This window comes from Physcomitrium patens, chromosome 24 (assembly GCF_059467195.1).
Source record: "Physcomitrium patens ecotype Gransden chromosome 24, ASM5946719v1, whole genome shotgun sequence".
NCBI classification, from domain to species: domain Eukaryota; kingdom Viridiplantae; phylum Streptophyta; class Bryopsida; order Funariales; family Funariaceae; genus Physcomitrium; species Physcomitrium patens.
In genome coordinates, this window is record NC_143433.1 from 3062201 (window position 1) to 3079870 (window position 17670).

A 17670-nucleotide genomic window follows, 5' to 3' on the forward strand; every position below is an offset into this window, starting at 1 on the left:
TAATCTTCTTAGAACTTTCTAAAATTTATTAAAATATTTTGAGAACCTTTTGGAATCTTTTAGAATATTTTAGACTTCTTCTTAGAATATTTTTAAAATCTTCTAAAACCTTCTAAAACCTTCTAAAACCTAATAGAATATTCTAAGAATATTTTGATGTCTTCGTAACATGTAAAGAAAATTGAAGTTTTTTCCAAACAACCAATTTACAAGGTACTAACTCTCTCAAATCTCAAAGCACATGCATTGTGTGTGCACATTTGTCCATTGCTATGGAATATTGGATGTGCAAGACATTATTTTTTACTGTGAAAATACCAATTGTAAAGAAACTAGACTCATATTTTAGGGGCAAAGTTATATCTAGGCAGTTAGGATTACTTGCAAGGCTATTAATTTAAAAAATATCAACTCCCTTTATGAAATGGTTTTGTTGTTGCATTTTCTGGACCCTCATTAGTGTCTCTAGTATAATCCTCAATATTATTGTTGTAGTCAACATAACTGCATTATTTATTCCTAAAATTCATATTGGATACTGCTCCACATTTAGTAGCAGTACCAACCATTATTCTCCTCCAAGATGTCTTTGTAGACATCATCTTCTACAGATTGCTACGTCAACCCTGATTGATCTCACCACATAACAACAATTGTTTACCAACTTCTAGTTGCAACTCAAATTATTAAACTAATCTATAAAATCAATTGTCATGTTTGAAGTGGATTACTAAACAACTACCAAAATAAGTTAAATATTATATACCCTTTCTTCTCAAAAAGTGTGAATATTCCATAACATTATCAAAGTTTAAATTGATTGTCAAAGGTATTTTACTCTAATAAAAATAATCAATATTTGGCATTCTAAGCATAGACAATCCATATAATTTGGTAGACAGATTAAATCTACTGCAAATTTAGTTGTAAAAAGAAAGGAAGTTGTAAAAGCAAAATAATATGAACGAAGATTGTTTGTCTAAATATTATTTGTCTAATGATGGTTATGTTGTTGGCAAAGTCCCGCTTATGACCTATACAAGACTTGAATGTGGACAGACTAGGTGGCACTTCAATGAACTTTATTTTTATGAGCATGTAATTTTAGTGTGGCTAATCTTAAATTTGCCAACACTCTTCTTTAATGTGATGGACAAGGTGTACTACTATGTCTGATTTGTTTCCTATTCAGAGTGCAACTTGCACAATAGTTTAAAATTGTGGAATTCGATATGTCTTTAATATGTTTATACTATTGTCAATTTTCAAGAATTGTCTTTTTCTTGAAACAAGGTTGTATAGTATTTTTTTCATTGTTTTCATTATATTCTCAACTTTGGTTCAACAGAATTGGTTAAATCAAAGTTGAAATGATGTGGCTATGTTACTCAAAGGCATAAGTTTCACATACATATCCAAATCTCATTTTAAAAAACACAATTAATTTTGGAAGTACAAATATACAAAGAAAGACAAGTTCATACTTACTAGGACAACAACTAACTTTTTTATCACAAAAAAATCAAAAGTAGCATTGTAGTGATCAAACAATTTTTAAATATATATTTTTATTTAGTGGCTGAAAAAAGTAATAGAAATATTGCAGGTGGCAACAAATTATCCTCTAGCAACAAGACACTTGCTTCAATCAATGTGTCTAGTCCCTCTTCAAAAAGGCCTACCATTTTAGCAGACGGAATATTTACTATACATGATATGTGTTGTGGAAAAACCAATATATTGTGTTAAAATGAGCATAAAAATGTAGCCAATGGCACGAGTTTCATTAGTGTATGTATATCTATTAAAAGAGCTATTGTGGGTTTCAAATAGAAATTTGAAGACAATAAAATCTTCTTTTTGTGAAAGAACCATCACCAAAAATGATGAATGTTTATAAGGTTTTCAAATTACAAAAATAAAATTTTGATTTTTACTTTTCAATGATAAATATAGATATGCTTTAACTATCTTATTTAATAAAAATAATTTATTTATAGAATCTCTATTTCATATCATATGATAGACCAACATAAAGATATAAAAGTAGAATATCAATATAAAAATTACAAATATATAATGTTTTCTTTTTTCTTTTCTTTTTTATTTATTTTTATAGTTTCTAGTAGTGGTTTTAGATGGTTTGTCAAAAATCATCACAAATACAAGCAAGAGTTATATATAATTAGATTCACCAACTTTGTTTGTATCAACAATGTAGGGATTCAAATTATAAAGTTGATAGATTCAATTTAAAACAGAAGAATATTTTAGTTATTATGAAATTGTGCATCAAATTTTTATATCATTTCTAATTGGTACATGTCCAAAGTTGGAAAAAATTTGAATTTAAAAACAAACATATTTTTGAGAGGATGTCCTGTTCTTTGTTTGCTTGATTTTTGTGTTACTTGGAATTCTTAGGTTTAACATCATGATTTTTTACAAATTTCTTTTTTTGATAGGTAGATAGACTTAGATCAAATATATGAATGATGGCAAATGATTTGTAGGATTTTGCCTTCTTATTTTTTATTTGTTTATTTATTTATTTGATAACCATTAAATATACAACTTCACAATCAACATATCTGAAATCATTTGTTTAGAGGTAACTTTTCACCACTAAATCTAAAATTCTACAGATAAAAATATATGATACAATATATAGCCGAACTATTCAAGATGGTCCATTTGTAACCCTCATAATATCATATAAATTAATTATTTTCATTACCTTTATTTCAAAAAAACTAATAATAATAATAATAATAATAAAACAGTAATAATAACATTGAAAGAATCAATGTTGCCTGTACTACACTTCAACAAACTTCACGAATGTGAACAGTACGGTAAAAAAATCCCAAGTAGAACCTAATAACATTCTGGAAGAGGTCCTACTGAGAAAATTAATTTTACAGTTTCTTTAGTACTAATGTTCACCTTACTAGACAGAAAAGTAATCGTCCTGGTTTTGGTATTTGACTTGGTGGGGGCCGCGCGTACGCGAGCCCCCTCTGCCACAAATTATGACGTGTATGCCTCCCGTAGGAAGATACTAGAGTCACCCGGCCCGAAGTGCAATGGGGCAGGCTCCGCTAGGCCATCCACATTCCGGATCATGGATCGACCCCGCCCAGGTAAGTGAAGAACCCAGCTTTCTTCAGAGTATTTGTAGCCTGAACTTGTACCTTGACTCACCTAACGGTATGGGATATATAACAAAGTTTTTTCTGCTGCGAGGTGAACTTTTCCTGAAAGACTCATGGCGGAGATTCCCTCGTTCCCCGAATGCTCTTCCACACTTGGAGCTTCGCAATCTTTTTTACTCGCTGTGTCAGGCGAGGCTCAGCATAATGTTGGGTGATCTCCTAGGGCTGCCATGGTGGGTTTTGTGAGTTGCACTAGCTCACTGGTCATTTGTTTTCTCAGTTTTGAAGGAGTTTCAGTTGCCGAGGACTTCAATTTTTTCGAGGATTGTTGTTAGCAAAATGTCGGCAAATTTCAGCCGCAGTGAATGCCTGGCTTTTCAGGTTCACGGATTTTGGTCAAGAGTCTTGTATCAAGTTTTCCACTCCTGTCATAATCCAGCATGCTGCGGTGTGTGATGCGCGTACCTCATGTCACTCGTAGTTCATCTAGGTTTTTGTTTAGAATTTCAACAATCATCAGGGTCTTAAGTGGCTGCAATCCTGGCCGTCACGTTGCGTTCTTGAAGCCATGGCGACCGCAATTGCATCCGTTGCCGTGTAATTTTTGAAGCTTTCCGAATCCTTACTGCTCCTGTTCGCTGTGTAACCACCAGACTGTCCTTATCTGGTTTGTGCTCTTGCGAATTGGTTCAGCTTCTAGGCAGGATATACATAGGGGGAAATGTTGATGTGCACAGGAGCATCTGGAATGCTGATTCCAACGGGATTGGATAGTTTGTCGCTTGCAAAAGCCTCTGTGCGCTGCGTTCCCCTCCAGTTGCAATTCAGTCAACAACTTTGCATCCGTCGAAATGTAAAAGTATCCTTCAAGGAGAGCAAGCTGTTCGCAGCTGCAAAAGGGGGAGGAGAGGGTCCTACTGACTGGTCAAAGTTATTGGACAATCCTAGCCCTAATATTACCACGACAGAGAATGTATCCGAGGCACGAATTAAGCACGGCTTCAGTCAGCGTTTGTCGAAGACAATTCGCGAGCATAATCTTTTTCGGCCTGGAGAGAAAATACTTGTTGCTGTCTCTGGTGGTCAAGATTCTATTTGCCTTCTTCATATGCTGGCGAGCCTACGTGATCAATGGGGTTGGCTGTTAGGTGTTGTGTATTGCGACCACCGGTGGTCGTCGTCGTCCCGGAAACAAGGTTCCCACATTTCACAGGTTGCAGCAAGCTTAAGGATAAATTACTATCAAGCAGTGACCACGTCGCCTGTCCCCAGTGAAGGACTTGCACGGACGTGGAGGTACGGCATATTACAAAGGATAGCGCTTCGACATGGATTTACGTCTATAGTCACAGCCCATACTGCGAGCGACCGGGTAGAAACTCTCCTATACAACCTCTTCCGTGGCTCCGGCCTCCATGGTTTGCAATCCTTGACTTGGAGACGCGTATTGTCTCCCTTGCTGTCGCTCTCTCAACGCACAGCGTTTGCTCCAACTGAGATCGTTTCGTCACTTGCAGCCCCGAATGGAGAAATGGTCGAAGTTGGTAGCTCTGAGGTTGCCCTCGTAAGACCTCTCCTGGGTTTTACAAGAACAGAGGTTCGGGAATATTGCGACCTCTTAGGATTACCTCTGTGGCCCGATCCGAGCAACATGTCGCTCGAGATCGACCGCAACCGCATCCGTCACCAGCTCCTCCCCTACCTGCGAGAGAATTTTAACGACTCAGTGGACAAGTCCCTAGCGCGGTGTGCGGAAATCCTCCATGCTGAACAACAGTATCTCGACAGCATTTGCAATAACATCTTGAAGAAGGCGGAGACTGAGGACGCTGATGGGAGAAAACTCGACATTATGATCATGCAATCCCTGCCTGTTGCATTGCAACGTCGAGTGCTCAAACAATTTGTTGAGAATTTTACTGGCAGGAGTTTAGGGTTCGACCATGTGGAGCGCTTGCGAACTGCTTATTCCCTCTCAGGTGACTCCCGCAGTGCATCCAATGGCGTTAGCCTCGCATTGCCAGGAAATGCCTCGGTGAAGTTACTGAAATCCTACTTCCATTTGACCCGAACAAAGCAAATTTAACTACTCTCACATCACGACCATCACATGCTTCTGCTACAACAAATCACTTGAGTACCAAGTGCGCTATTACTTCACTCCGAACTCGACTCTCTTTCTGTCACTGATTTCTGTATTCTTGCATTTTATTGTTCCCTTATCGCATTTTTCTCCTCTGTGATTGCCCGCACTTAAATTGCTGGCGTAGGTATTTTGACAATGACACGATGCGAGTAAAGTGGGTGCCAAAGACAAACATTTGATGGTGCCACTACAGGATGAAAGTGTGATAAGCAGCCTCCAGAAAATTAACGACCTTAGTCATCGGCCGAGTACGTACCCTTGCGAAGGAGCTTGTCACATCTTAGAGAATGTGCATACAGAAGAGTGAGGATCCTGATACATACCAAAAGCTTTTACGTACTACTACTGATACCAATTTTTATTTTATCAATTTAAGATAAGAAATTCAAACAATTTGCGACCGTCATGCATTGGAGCAGATGTCTTCTCACCAAAAGCTCCTCTCAGTTTTCTTTTAAAAATACGTCGAATATTTCACATGAAACAGTACAGGAGTAGCGAGTGAGTAACCCCTCGTTAAAGTCTGCACTACAAAGTTCGGAAATTGTCTGAATTGCTTGCGTAGCTTAATTGTCGCCAGGGACATTGAACATGAATTTCTCGCTACGAAGCAAAGAATTCCTACAGCTTCTCTATTTGAAAGAGTTCCACGGCGCATCCTGTAATGTCCGAATCGGTTCGCTCACGGAACCCGTCAAATTGTATGTGCAACAGTCCTACCTCTTGAGGTTTACAGTGCTGCCCCCGGTATGCTTGGAGCTCAGTGTTAGGGCATCTGTGGCAAATAGACTCATCATGATCCTTTTCAAGTTTGAGCCATAAAACAATCATCGAGGAAAGGAACGGTTGGAATGAAATGTTGACATTCACGTTTACCACACAATTAATGCAAAGACCGTTGGTGTCTTGATTCATGGAGGAAACAGCCAATGAATCACCTTCATCAATGGACCATTGATAGAGGGTGATTCTACTCATGAGATCGTCGAAATGAAAAAAAGAACGAGACAAGTCTAGGCTCAGTTAACATAAAAAAACATATGTCAAATCCATTGCTTCGGGCACAATCACCTCAACATGCCAGGAATTAGGGTTTAACGCCCATTTCCCTTGAGTTGACGAGGATATTACATCATTGGGAACGTGTTAGTAGTGGGAACGGCCACGGACGGCAGAGATCGATGCTCGGGAAATTCGGAGAATTAAAATGGAGGGTGACGATATCTCATGCTTCAGAAACCCTAATCTGGCTGTGAGGTCTCTGGGAGGGGAAGAGGGGGAGCTTAGCGTCGTCAAAGGTCTTTTTACTAGCGCACCGTTCGTGGTTGCAGCTCTCTCAGGTGCAGCACGAGCTCGGAGCTCACAACTATCCACGATGGCATCAGCTGCGGCTCGCCCTCTGGTGACTGTGCAGGGCGTCGATGGGGCCGACAAGGGTGCCCAGGCAACTCTGCCTGCCGTTTTTCTGGCACCAATTCGCCCTGATGTGGTTGCGACTGTGCACACCGCATTGGCGAAGAACAAGAGGCAGCCTTACGCTGTGAGCACCAAGGCTGGTCATCAGACGTCCGCAGAGTCATGGGGTACCGGGCGCGCCGTGTCTCGTATCCCAAGGGTCCCAGGAGGTGGAACGCACCGCGCCGGACAGGGAGCTTTCGGTAACATGTGCCGAGGCGGACGCATGTTCGCGCCCACGAAGATCTGGCGCCGCTGGCACCGGAAGGTGAACCTAAATCAGAAGAGGTACGCTATCGCGTCCGCATTGGCCGCTTCAGCGGTTCCTTCGTTGGTGCTAGCTAGGGGTCACAGGATCGAGCAGGTTCCGGAGGTTCCATTGGTATTGGGCGATGGTGCAGAGGGTATTGAGAAGACTTCTTTGGCTGTTAAGTTGTTGAAGAGCGTAGGTGCATATACCGATGTCGAGAAGGTTAAGGCGAGCCATGCCATTAGGGCTGGTAAGGGTAAGATGAGGAACAGGAGGTACGTCTCCCGCCGTGGACCTCTGGTTGTCTACGGTACCGAGGGGGCCAAGCTTGTGAAGTCATTCAGGAACATTCCTGGTGTTGAGGTTGTTTCGGTCAACCGATTGAACCTTCTCCAGCTCGCACCAGGTGAGAATTGATAGGGAGCCCTAATTTATCATGAGGGTTTTGGATGGTTAGGGTTGAGGCATCATTATGAGATGTCGCTTTCGCATGTCTCCGTTTCCACATGCTTCTTCATTCCCGAGTTGACGTTCATTTAATTCCTATGTTTACAAATCTGTGGATTGGGGATCATGTTCTGATGAAGTCTAGATTCAACATCAATGTGCATCGGTAGTTCAAGGGAACGTTTTTTGTTTGTGCACTTGTAGGTGGTCATCTTGGACGGTTTATCGTCTGGACTAAGTCTGCTTTTGAGAAGTTAGACTCTATCTACGGCACCCAAGAGAAGAAGTCCCTTCTCAAGAAGAACTACAGTCTCCCTCGCAACATCATGGGTAACCCCGACTTGGGTAGAATCATTAACTCTGACGAGGTTCAGAGCGTCGTTCGCCCGACCAAGTCTGACACTAAGAGACGGGCATTGAAGAAGAACCCGTTGAAGAACTTGGGAGCTCTTCTGAAGCTTAACCCCTATGCTAAGACCGCCAGGAGGATGGAGCTATTAGCTCAGGAGAGACAGGCCAAGGCTAAAGCCGAGAAGTTGCAAAGCAAGAGGTCCCAGATTAAGGTATCGTGTTTTTCTCTTATTTTTGAAATGGTGAAACAAACCCTGAATTTTTCTATGATGGGGTTTTACACCTCAGATAATATGTTCCTTGGATATCAAGTCTGCGTTCACGTTCATTTTCCATCGAATCAGCCTCATCGCTGGTGATGCAAAGGAAAAGTAAACTAGAAGTTGATTTAAGCAAATTGAGTTCATGCCTGATGGGAATTATTCTGCTACATGCGTTTCATTCTGCATACAATGGTTTTCCATGCTTGTTTTTCTCGCTTCCAAAGCTTTGTCGTGACTCTCAGTGCTTTATTGTACTTGCAGCCCGAGGAGAAAGAATTGATCAAAAAGCAGGGTGCTTCATGGTACAAGACTATGGTTTCTGACTCAGAATACACGGAGTTCGAGAACTTCACTAAGTGGCTGGGCGTCTCTCAGTGAATACAGACTTGATGCTTTCTTGTCACGTTCACTGGATGTTACTCTTGCCCGAGTCAAGAGTAACTTCGGTAACTTTTGTATGGGCGCGCTCATAATGAAACCATGTCTGGACTTTAGAACTTTTGACGCGGGCTACTGATTTGATGGATATCGAGATGTAGTCAATCGTTTTGGTCCTTTTTCCTGTATGTAGGTTAGAAAGTGCTAATTCATGCTGGCTTCGAATACATGAGGTGAGACCTTCAATATGTCCGAAAATTTTCTTCTCTTCTCTAAGCGCAGTCTCTGTTCGAAATTAAACGAATTTTTGGAGTAGCCTGTTTTGAGAAGTCACCATCATGTCTAGCAGTAAACTACGATCTGCATGTGTTCCGGGACTAGTGCAGTCCGGAAGCATTCAGTTACCATTAAAAATCTTTGGTACAAATCGGTTGTAATGTAAGTGGTGAGAGAAACATGTCACTTTCTCTAAGTTGGGCTTAACCTCTATAACTTTCCTCTCAATCTACACCCTGCCTGGAAACAAATCTTGAGGAGAGGACCCCGTATGATGTCTAAGTGAGGAAATGCTTACCAACCTCATGCTTGTACAAAAACATGACCTGACGTAGAAAATTGAAATGATGAAGCAGGGCTTGGTTCGAAATGGTCTCGCCTTCGCTGGCAACAATATCGTACTTCTCATTAAACTTTCTAAATTCCTTCAACCCTAGAATAGAGCTTTCTTATGTTTCACAATCTACAATAGTATATAGCTTTATTTAGATTTAGCCCTGCTCATGTTATCCAATCGTGCAGCGCGGTGTTTTGTTATACATAAATAATATCTGCTCCAGAATCTATCTCATCCAAACGATTGATTAGAGATTGTTTGTAGTATTTGGGCTTGTCTCCACGTCCACTTCTTTGAAATATTAACAAAATGTGCACAGGTAAATATCTACATCGAATTGTATAAATTTACCAGAACATGCACTTGTATTATAAAAACCGAAATTATTCTGTGTTTTGTATTTAGAGCAAATCGCATTTATAGGTTCAGGTCGTTACCACCTTAACTGTCGTGACGGAGTGGAAATCGGCCTTGACTAGAAATCATGTGGGCTCTGCCCGCGCAGTTTCAAGTCCTGCTCAGCACGACAGGCGTCCATGCATTTAACCGAGATCGTTGTGAGAAGCACTTGTACATGATTACTGGGAAAAATTGCTCAGGATGTGTTTCTACCAAGTATGACCGGTTTAGAGGACCTTTGCTATGTCTTGGAACTTGCATATGAACGCAAGCCATTGATGTGAACTAAAGAGAAATATAATTTAAGTGGGTGGGTGTGGATGTTTGACCGGATGAACTCAAATACAGAGAATGGCAATCTGTCCCTGTTCTAATTCACCAGACACGAAATTTGGCCAGTCTTGGTAGTGTTTTCTACCATTTTTCTATTACTATTTTTCTAATTTTTTATTTATACTTTTAAGGTGCAAAAGAAATTTGTAGAGTAAATAGAATTTGGATTTAACTTTCTACATGGTTGTGCCTTTTGTTGCAAATATTTACATTGCATTTGGACATAAATACATGAATTAATATCTAGTTGTTTGGATAGATGAAAATATGTACTTACATAAAAACTTCTTGTTTAACAAAGAAGACAAAAGTGCAACTAAAACATCCTTGAACAATTAATACTAATAATTTATATATTCTTTTTATGATAAAGTTTCATAAGGGATAGATTGTAGAGAAGGTTTATTGATTGTGTGTCCTTTGAATGTGAAAGCATATAATTCTTGAGTTATGTTGCATATTGAAAATAAGTAATAAAAGATATTTATTAATGAAAATATAAAAAACTATATAAATGCCTCATAAAATAAAATCTTACTATGTTAAACAATTCAAAGAATTAATATGAAACTTGTTCTATCTTACATATTAATTTTGACATAGATTGATTACTTAAAGTGTAATAGAATGTTAAGTACACAAGTCAAGTAAAAACAACCTAAAATTGATGCATATAATTTGTAACATATTGATAAAGAAAATATACATAATGAAGCATAGTAGTGCACTTTTCTTTGAAGATTGATTCAACAATCATATAAGGATACTCAAACAAATAATAGCTACTTCAATTGAGAGTTGAACTTAGGATCTTCAACTTACTTAATGGGCACTCTAACCAACTAAGCTATAGAAGTTGTGGAGAAGTGAGATATCAATCTCTATACCTCTTACATGCTAAGTGAGTGCTCTACCATCTAAGTTGAAATGTGCCAAAATGGCTTATATAGAAAAGTATTAAATTTTTTTATAATAAATTAGTCTACATTGGCAAGCAAAGTATATCAAATGGAAAGTTCTATTTTTTATTTATTTTTATTTTTTTGGAATCCTAAATGTCGTATTTTGGGATTTTGGATATATTCAGGTATCTAAGGATTGTTCGTAAGATTTTTGATACATGATTAGGTCCAAATATTTGGATTCTCTATTGATAGTACTTAAGACATTTGTGGTCAGTTATCATTTGATGTGTGATGTATTGTATGTGAGTGTTAAAATGTACATGCATTTTTGGATTTGTACCACTGGAACTTTAATCTAGTTACTTGTCTTGTGATAAATAACCAAACTAAAGCAATCTTCTCCTAAGGATTCAATATCATGCATGATCTTTACAATGATATCATCTGCCATTGCTCATGTGAGTTGCTTCCTTATATTTGTGACATTTTCTTTTGATCATTATGAAATTGTAGGGCACTGAAATTGTGATTGAGTCGCCATTGGGCATACTACATTCTATGCTTCATTGAGGCAAGTCATTGTTTTTTATTTCATCTTAAAGTAGTAATAGATAGGCAGTTGGTATTAGTATTGTTGAGATAGAAGAATATTTCTATTTAGGTAGGCATATTACCTCGCAAAAGATGTTTGATCATATCTACATTTTCGTGAATTTATTCTCTATTTTATTGTGGTGCTCGAATGAGCAATAGTATTTGTAATTTTGGAGCTTCGCCTATGCATCTATAGCTACCTATACTATGGTTTGCCATGTGTAGTATAGCACTATATTGAGGTAGAAATAGTCTTCTCTGAGGTAATGTTTGTACTTTTAGTACCATACATACCAAATTATTATACAACTTAGGATGTCTTAAGGTATATTCTTAATGATGGAGCATAAACTGTTTGCTTTTCAAAACATACTTACTTCCTATACATTTATATTATTAGAAAGTATAAAAAATGTACCATGGAGCATAGAATGCTATGTGATGGTGGGGGTGGCCAAGTCCATAAGCCCTCAGACAGTCATGTATTTGTTTCATGTTGTCGTGATCTATAAAAATACAAAAAATATATGCTGTGCTATTTCTAAGGTGTGGCCAATACATAAGTTATAATGCCTCTCTTGTTGAATCTTACACTTCTATTCTTTCATAGAAAGACCCTCTACAATTAGAAGCTATACTATTGCAAAGATTTTATGAGAGAGTCATAGATGCTACAAACTAGCCAAGTATTGAGTTTGTTAAGGTAGAAAGTATTCTTGATACTCCATCTTCTTGTCAAATGCCATCTATTTGCATTGTTGCACCAAGATGGTTTATATCCCCTCTTTGTTGTGTAGTTGAATAGTGGCTCTTTTGCTATTGATCCTTGCTTGTACCATAGCTATTCTTTTAGATTAATTTTGAGATTCTTTATTAGATCTACTTCTTGCATCTATATCATGTAGGTACCATCTAGAAGGTTGGTTGGATTAAATTCCACCATCTTACCTAGTTGGCTTTTGATAAAGATTCTCATTCTTTCAGTTGCTTGTGCAAAAATTGCTATGTGATTATCAATCCTGATGAGCTTGTTTGTTTATTTTCTTATTACATATTGTAAGCTTATTTAGTCCTTAGTCCCTTGTCTTATTATATGGTAGATTGATGCATTGCTACCTATTGTGACCTACTTCTCCTCCGTCAATGTGATTGATTGTATAAGTTTTTATATTACCATGGTATATATTATCTACATGAATGTTTCTATCTTCTTGGACCTTGTCTTTTGTTTTAGTATTTGATTAGTTTGCCATTTGTATCTTATATTGTGATATATATTGTCTACTTTGTTGATGCCATTGATGGACTAAGTATGAAATTTAGATTTGGCTTTTGCTCCTAGGCTCATGTTGTCCTCTACAGTAATTTTTTTGTTTAAATATAAGGATTGCTTTATCTTCTTGACCTACGTGTTTCCAAGTAATTTGGTGAGTCTCCTCTTGATCATCATCTATGCCATCCATATCACTTGCCATAAGTTCTAGCCTTAAAATTTAATTTTGGGAGCCATAAATAACCAACTCACATGATTGTTCCAGTCTCCATTTTTGTAGAGTTATATATTTCTTATTTTGTATAGAATGAAAGATTTATAGGGCTCCATCTCTAGCATGAAGGCCCTTGAAATAATCTTTGCCAAGAATACTCTTATTTGTCTTATAGGATCAAATATCTTGATTTTTTTTTAGATCATTGAGATTGTTGTGTTGTTCTAAGTCACTCTAGTTCTTATCTTCTTATCTAGGTTGTCGGCCCATTCAAAGTTTCTAATGAGTGCCTTTATCCTCATCAATACTTTTTGTTGGATGTTATTGCACAAGGTAAGATATCTTATACTATTGATGATGATCTAGTTAGATACAAGTACCTTAGCTAAGAGGGATAGTTTCTTATTGAATCATGTTGCAAGGTTCTTGAAAATTCGGTCCATTACATCTTCATCCTTGTTGTGTTAGATTATGTCATCTTTGAATGTAAAGCCTAAATAATTTGTATGTGTGCCTTAAAAGAGCTATATTAGATCCTTATCTTTTTTTTATTTCATAGCCGTAACTCATTGTTGATATACAAAGCCCTTATCTTATTTCAGTTGACCATTAAGCCCAAGATTACATAGAATAATTCAAGCACTTCAAATGAGCATTGTATGTTCTTAGGGATTCTCTTGAGATAGAGGGTTGTATTGTTTGTGAAGAATTAATTATAGATTTTGTTACCATTAGAGAGATGAAGATCCTCAATTATATAGGTGATATTTTTTATCATATATAATGGCACATCTAAAATGAAGAAGTAGAGATACGGTACCAAAAGGCTTCCTTGCCCAAGCAATCTTTCTAAGGTAAATTTTTTACTCTTTTGTTCATTCATTAAGACTATCAATTAGACATTCAAGTAGAGATCCATCATCCACTTGACCCATTCTTTTAAGGATTCTAGTTTTTTTATTGTTTGTTGAAAAAGGGTTCAATTGACTACATCATATATTTTCTTAAAATCAATGACTAAGATGACAAGATCCCATTGATTTCTTTTGGCCTAATAAATTGACTCTTAGGCCATTAGTACATGGTCAAGTATGTAATGTTCCTTGACAAACCTTGTTTGTGTCGACCAGATGTAAGTCGGTAATATTGATTGGAGTTAATTAGCGAGGACTAGTCTATATGTCACTAACAACATCATAATGTGGTGGTAGTTTTTTATGTTTAATATTACGCATCTCTTTAGAAGAAAGCTAATGTACATGTTGTTGAAGGTGCCATAGAAGCATTCATCATTGAGAGAAGTATTGATGAGCATGGAGATGTCTTGACCAACCTACTTATATTTCAATGAAGAATTTCATGGATATGATATCTCTATCTATAACTTTGTTTTTTTTGGAGGAGTTTGGTAGTCTTGTAGAATTCTATCATAGAGATGAAAGTGGTAAATTTCTTATTTTGCATGGGAGTGATGTTCATCAACACACTTTGTAGGTAGCAATTTCAAGCCGCTTGATTATTCTCAACTATTGAATAGTTTGTGTACACAGTTTTATAGAATTAGTAGACATAGTTCATTACTTTGGTTTGTATTGTCATATACTTACTATTAATAGTTAATAATTTTTTAATACAAGTTCTTATCTTTTTATTTTTATAAAATTCAAAAAAATTCATTTGAATATATATTATCTAGTCAATTCTGTAATATATCATTTTATTCTTGGTTGTCTCTATTTTTTTTTCTTTCTAGCCTTGTTAAGAGTAGCATGTGCCTAGTTGAGGTTGTCTTATGCTTCCAAATTTGATTAGTTCATTTTAAGGCATTATTTTATTTCTTCAATTTTGTAGAATTGACTTATATAAGAGACTATGTCTTATTTCTTTTATTAACAAGATACTTATCTTTTTGATTTGTTAAAAGGTTGTTGCAACCTTCTTCCTCTGGGTGCCAAAATAAATATTTGTTATTATATCCTACCATGCTACTATAAATTTTTCTTTCACTTCTGCATCATATATGTGTCTTTGATCAAAGTAGGCCTTTTGTAGCCTCTGAGTTACTATGAATTATATTAAGAGGAATGTGGCAAGGTAGTTCAAGATGTATGCTACCTATGATTAAATGCCATATGTGTCTTCTTGATTGTGTAATTCTTGACTTATGTAGAATCTATCTATTCTAATATAACTAGGTGTAGGATTTTGTGTTTGCCATGTAAATCATTTGGTACCAATCTCGCAATATGAATCTATATGAAATGTATTGAGGATGTCCAAATGCATCGTGAAGTTGATTTATGTTGCTTGTTCTCTATAGTCTATACATAGTATATTAAAGCCTATTCTTTTGTTTCTATAGAATTTTATTATATTGAAGTCTTATGCTACTAGCTAAAGAATTCAGAGTAAAAGATAGTAGTTTAATATGTTCCAAAATTATACCTTCTATCTTATTGCATTTGATAAGCTAGGCTTATTATATAGGCTTGATGTATAGATATTTAGGATTTTGATAGGCTTGTTATTTTCTTCTAAGACTACAAATTATACTTAAGACTCCATAATCACTCTATAGTCTTAAATATAAATGTCCAATTTGTAAAATATCAAGATGGCTGTGCCTTCCAAGTATCTTCCTTTTTATGTGAAATATATTGCATTATTTCAAAAACTTTTATTTCTTTTGAATTGGAGTTGTCTCATCCACTGCATACAATCTTTGATGTTGTAATAATGTTCTTATAGTAAGATGGTCTTGAATTGAGGTTGTCCTTTCCAAAATAAATTACATATTTTGGTTCTTTTTTTCATACCATATATGCCTTGTCCAAGGAACCTAATATTGAAAGAAGTAAGGATCATGTTGTCTATAATCATTCAAAGAATATAGGAAGTTGGTTAACACCTTCTTCTAGGGCGGTGTTCTCATTAGACCCCAATTACATTCACTTTGATAAATTAGAGTTTTTTATTTTATTTATTTATTTTTATTTAAAAGATAAATATCTTTTATCTATAAATATCTAAGTGGTTGTCTCTACTAGGCCTAGGAGCTATTTCAATATCTCTTTTAATGTGATTAATATGAATTCACAAAGACTGCTATATACTAAGATCCATATATGTTGTTCTGGTTTTTAAAATTTAAGTGTGCTCATTGTGATTGAGATAAAGCTATGCATACAAAGAATTTCATACTATCTCTACTTCTCTACCAATGATATTTCCATACTGCATAATCTCATCTTTTCAATAGATTTTTCATATTGTATATGTTGACAATGATCTTTAAAAGTGCTATTGCTATTCTTCAAAGAATAGTATCAATATTTGTATATGTATCTATTGCACATGGTTCTCTAAAGTTGATACTTATTTAGATGCTATTAGTTAATTTTTAAAAATACTAAGATCAATTAAAACTTTGTAGAAATGAATATTTGATAGTTTTCTTATTATTGTAAAAAAAAAATAAAAAGTCCTTACAACTTGTGATTTATGTATTTAGATGTGGAGTAAATAAGATTGTTTAGATCCTTTTGGCAGTACTATAATTCAATGTCTCTTTTTTTTTACTAGTTTTATATCTCTTGTAAGGGCCATGGTTGTTTGTTTGGATTGAGGGCAAATTTTCCTTAGATGTTTCTTCTTCCAAACAAATTGGAATCCTTTTGTGTCATGTATGATGTAAGATTGGTTTTTTCAAGGCAGATCACTATTCTTTTATGTTATAGGTGTATCATTTACTTTATTTTTTAATTATCTATGTTTTTCTATAGATGTCACTTCTTAATTTTGTATTGATCTTGTAGTTGTAAAAATCGTGTATTGAAGTTAAGGATTCTCAATAGTAAAGATCCAATGTTACAACCGACTTTAGCTTATGTTGCATTGATACAATATGATAGGTCATTTATTCTTATGAATTGCTTTGGAGAGATTTTTTTTTTTTTTTTTTTTTTTTTTTTGATGTTACAGATTGTGGTTGAATTAGATTGGTTTGTCTCATCTCTTATTGTCATCAATTTTGAATAGATCTTAGATTTTATTGGAATTTTTTAGCATAGATTTTTTGGTCTCTTTGAATGTATCAATCTTATTTTTTGGAATTAAGTAGCCTTGGTTTTCATTATAATGCATGGTGTCCAAATGCTTTGTATCTAGTAAATTGATTTGAATATCCAAAGATGATTATTTTTTATAAGAAGAGAGAGTCTAAAAATGGTCTCAATAAGCTAATCTTGTCCCATAATTTGATTGCATTTGAAACCTTGAGCTTGATTCTTGATTCTATCATTTTGCTTATATATGAAGAAGATTCTTCTACAAACAACAATTCTCTAAATCAAGATAGGTATTATCCTTAGATGAGATTCTTGTCATAGGTATTGACTCAGTTTAAAGAATTATATCTAAATGGGATATGCAAAAAAATTGTACATTTTTTTATTCTCTGCTAAAAAGAATGGTAAAAAAAAACTTCTTACCTTCGTAGCTCATTGGAATATTAAAAGCATGCTGAAAGTCTTCTAAGGTTAAAAATGTGGCTTCAAAGAAGTGGCATCCTATTAAGTAGCAAGTTTCCAGAGTTTGATGAAGCATAGAGAGAATCCATTATTTCAAGGCTAGTTTCCTTCGCTTTTGCCAACAACATAACTGATGACTATAAGCTACATTGCCTTATCATGGATTGCTTTGATGATTTGAAGTTCTTTAATAGAAAAAAAAACTTATATTATATTAAAGTCATACTTTGACTGAGTTGTAATGTTTGCTAGTAGATAACAAGTGTCTAATGGAACTAGCATTTGGCTCATAGTGCTTACTTCAAGACCTCATCTAATTAAAAATGGAGCTTGTAATTGTTTGAAATTGTTACTGAAGTGAGGCA

General features: G+C 35.8%; 2 protein-coding genes, 1 long non-coding RNA gene and 1 other non-coding gene across 5 annotated transcripts; 2 read left to right on the forward strand and 2 right to left on the reverse strand.

Annotated features, from left to right (window-relative positions):
• Positions 1 to 2989: 2989 nt before the first annotated feature.
• Positions 2990 to 5237, reverse strand: LOC141044886 (uncharacterized). 2 transcript variants are annotated; one of them, XR_012216650.1, is made up of 2 exons: positions 5098 to 5237; positions 2990 to 4857 (listed from the first exon to the last, which is right to left on the reverse strand). It is a non-coding gene; the product is annotated as an uncharacterized LOC141044886 (long non-coding RNA). The 2 variants fall into 2 exon arrangements; XR_012216651.2 differs by having other exon boundaries at positions 5076 to 5214.
• On the reverse strand, positions 2993 to 3151 carry LOC112277071 (U1 spliceosomal RNA). The gene has a single exon (XR_002968251.1). It is a non-coding gene; the product is annotated as a U1 spliceosomal RNA (small nuclear RNA).
• Positions 3877 to 5694, forward strand: LOC112276490 (tRNA(Ile)-lysidine synthase, chloroplastic). Its single transcript, XM_024507867.2, has 2 exons — positions 3877 to 5299; positions 5426 to 5694. Exon 1 carries the CDS (start codon positions 3877 to 3879, stop codon positions 5239 to 5241), a length of 1365 nt encoding a protein of 454 aa, XP_024363635.1. The 3' UTR covers positions 5242 to 5299; positions 5426 to 5694.
• Positions 5695 to 6613: 919 nt separating this feature from the next.
• LOC112276489 (large ribosomal subunit protein uL4) lies at positions 6614 to 8568 on the forward strand. Its single transcript, XM_024507866.3, has 3 exons — positions 6614 to 7412; positions 7658 to 8016; positions 8329 to 8568. The coding sequence occupies exons 1-3, from the start codon at positions 6677 to 6679 to the stop codon at positions 8443 to 8445; spliced, it is 1212 nt and encodes a 403-aa protein (XP_024363634.2). The 5' UTR covers positions 6614 to 6676; the 3' UTR covers positions 8446 to 8568.
• The last annotated feature ends 9102 nt before the right edge of the window (positions 8569 to 17670 follow it).

Coding starts and splice junctions, on each gene's coding strand:
- LOC112276490 (XM_024507867.2), top strand. CDS start 3,877: ATGTTGATGTGCACAGGAGCATCTGGAATGCTGATTCCAACGGGATTG.
- LOC112276489 (XM_024507866.3), top strand. CDS start 6,677: ATGGCATCAGCTGCGGCTCGCCCTCTGGTGACTGTGCAGGGCGTCGAT. Junction 7,413..7,657: donor CCTTCTCCAGCTCGCACCAG/GTGAGAATTGAT, acceptor GTGCACTTGTAG/GTGGTCATCTTGGACGGTTT. Junction 8,017..8,328: donor GCAAGAGGTCCCAGATTAAG/GTATCGTGTTTT, acceptor TTGTACTTGCAG/CCCGAGGAGAAAGAATTGAT.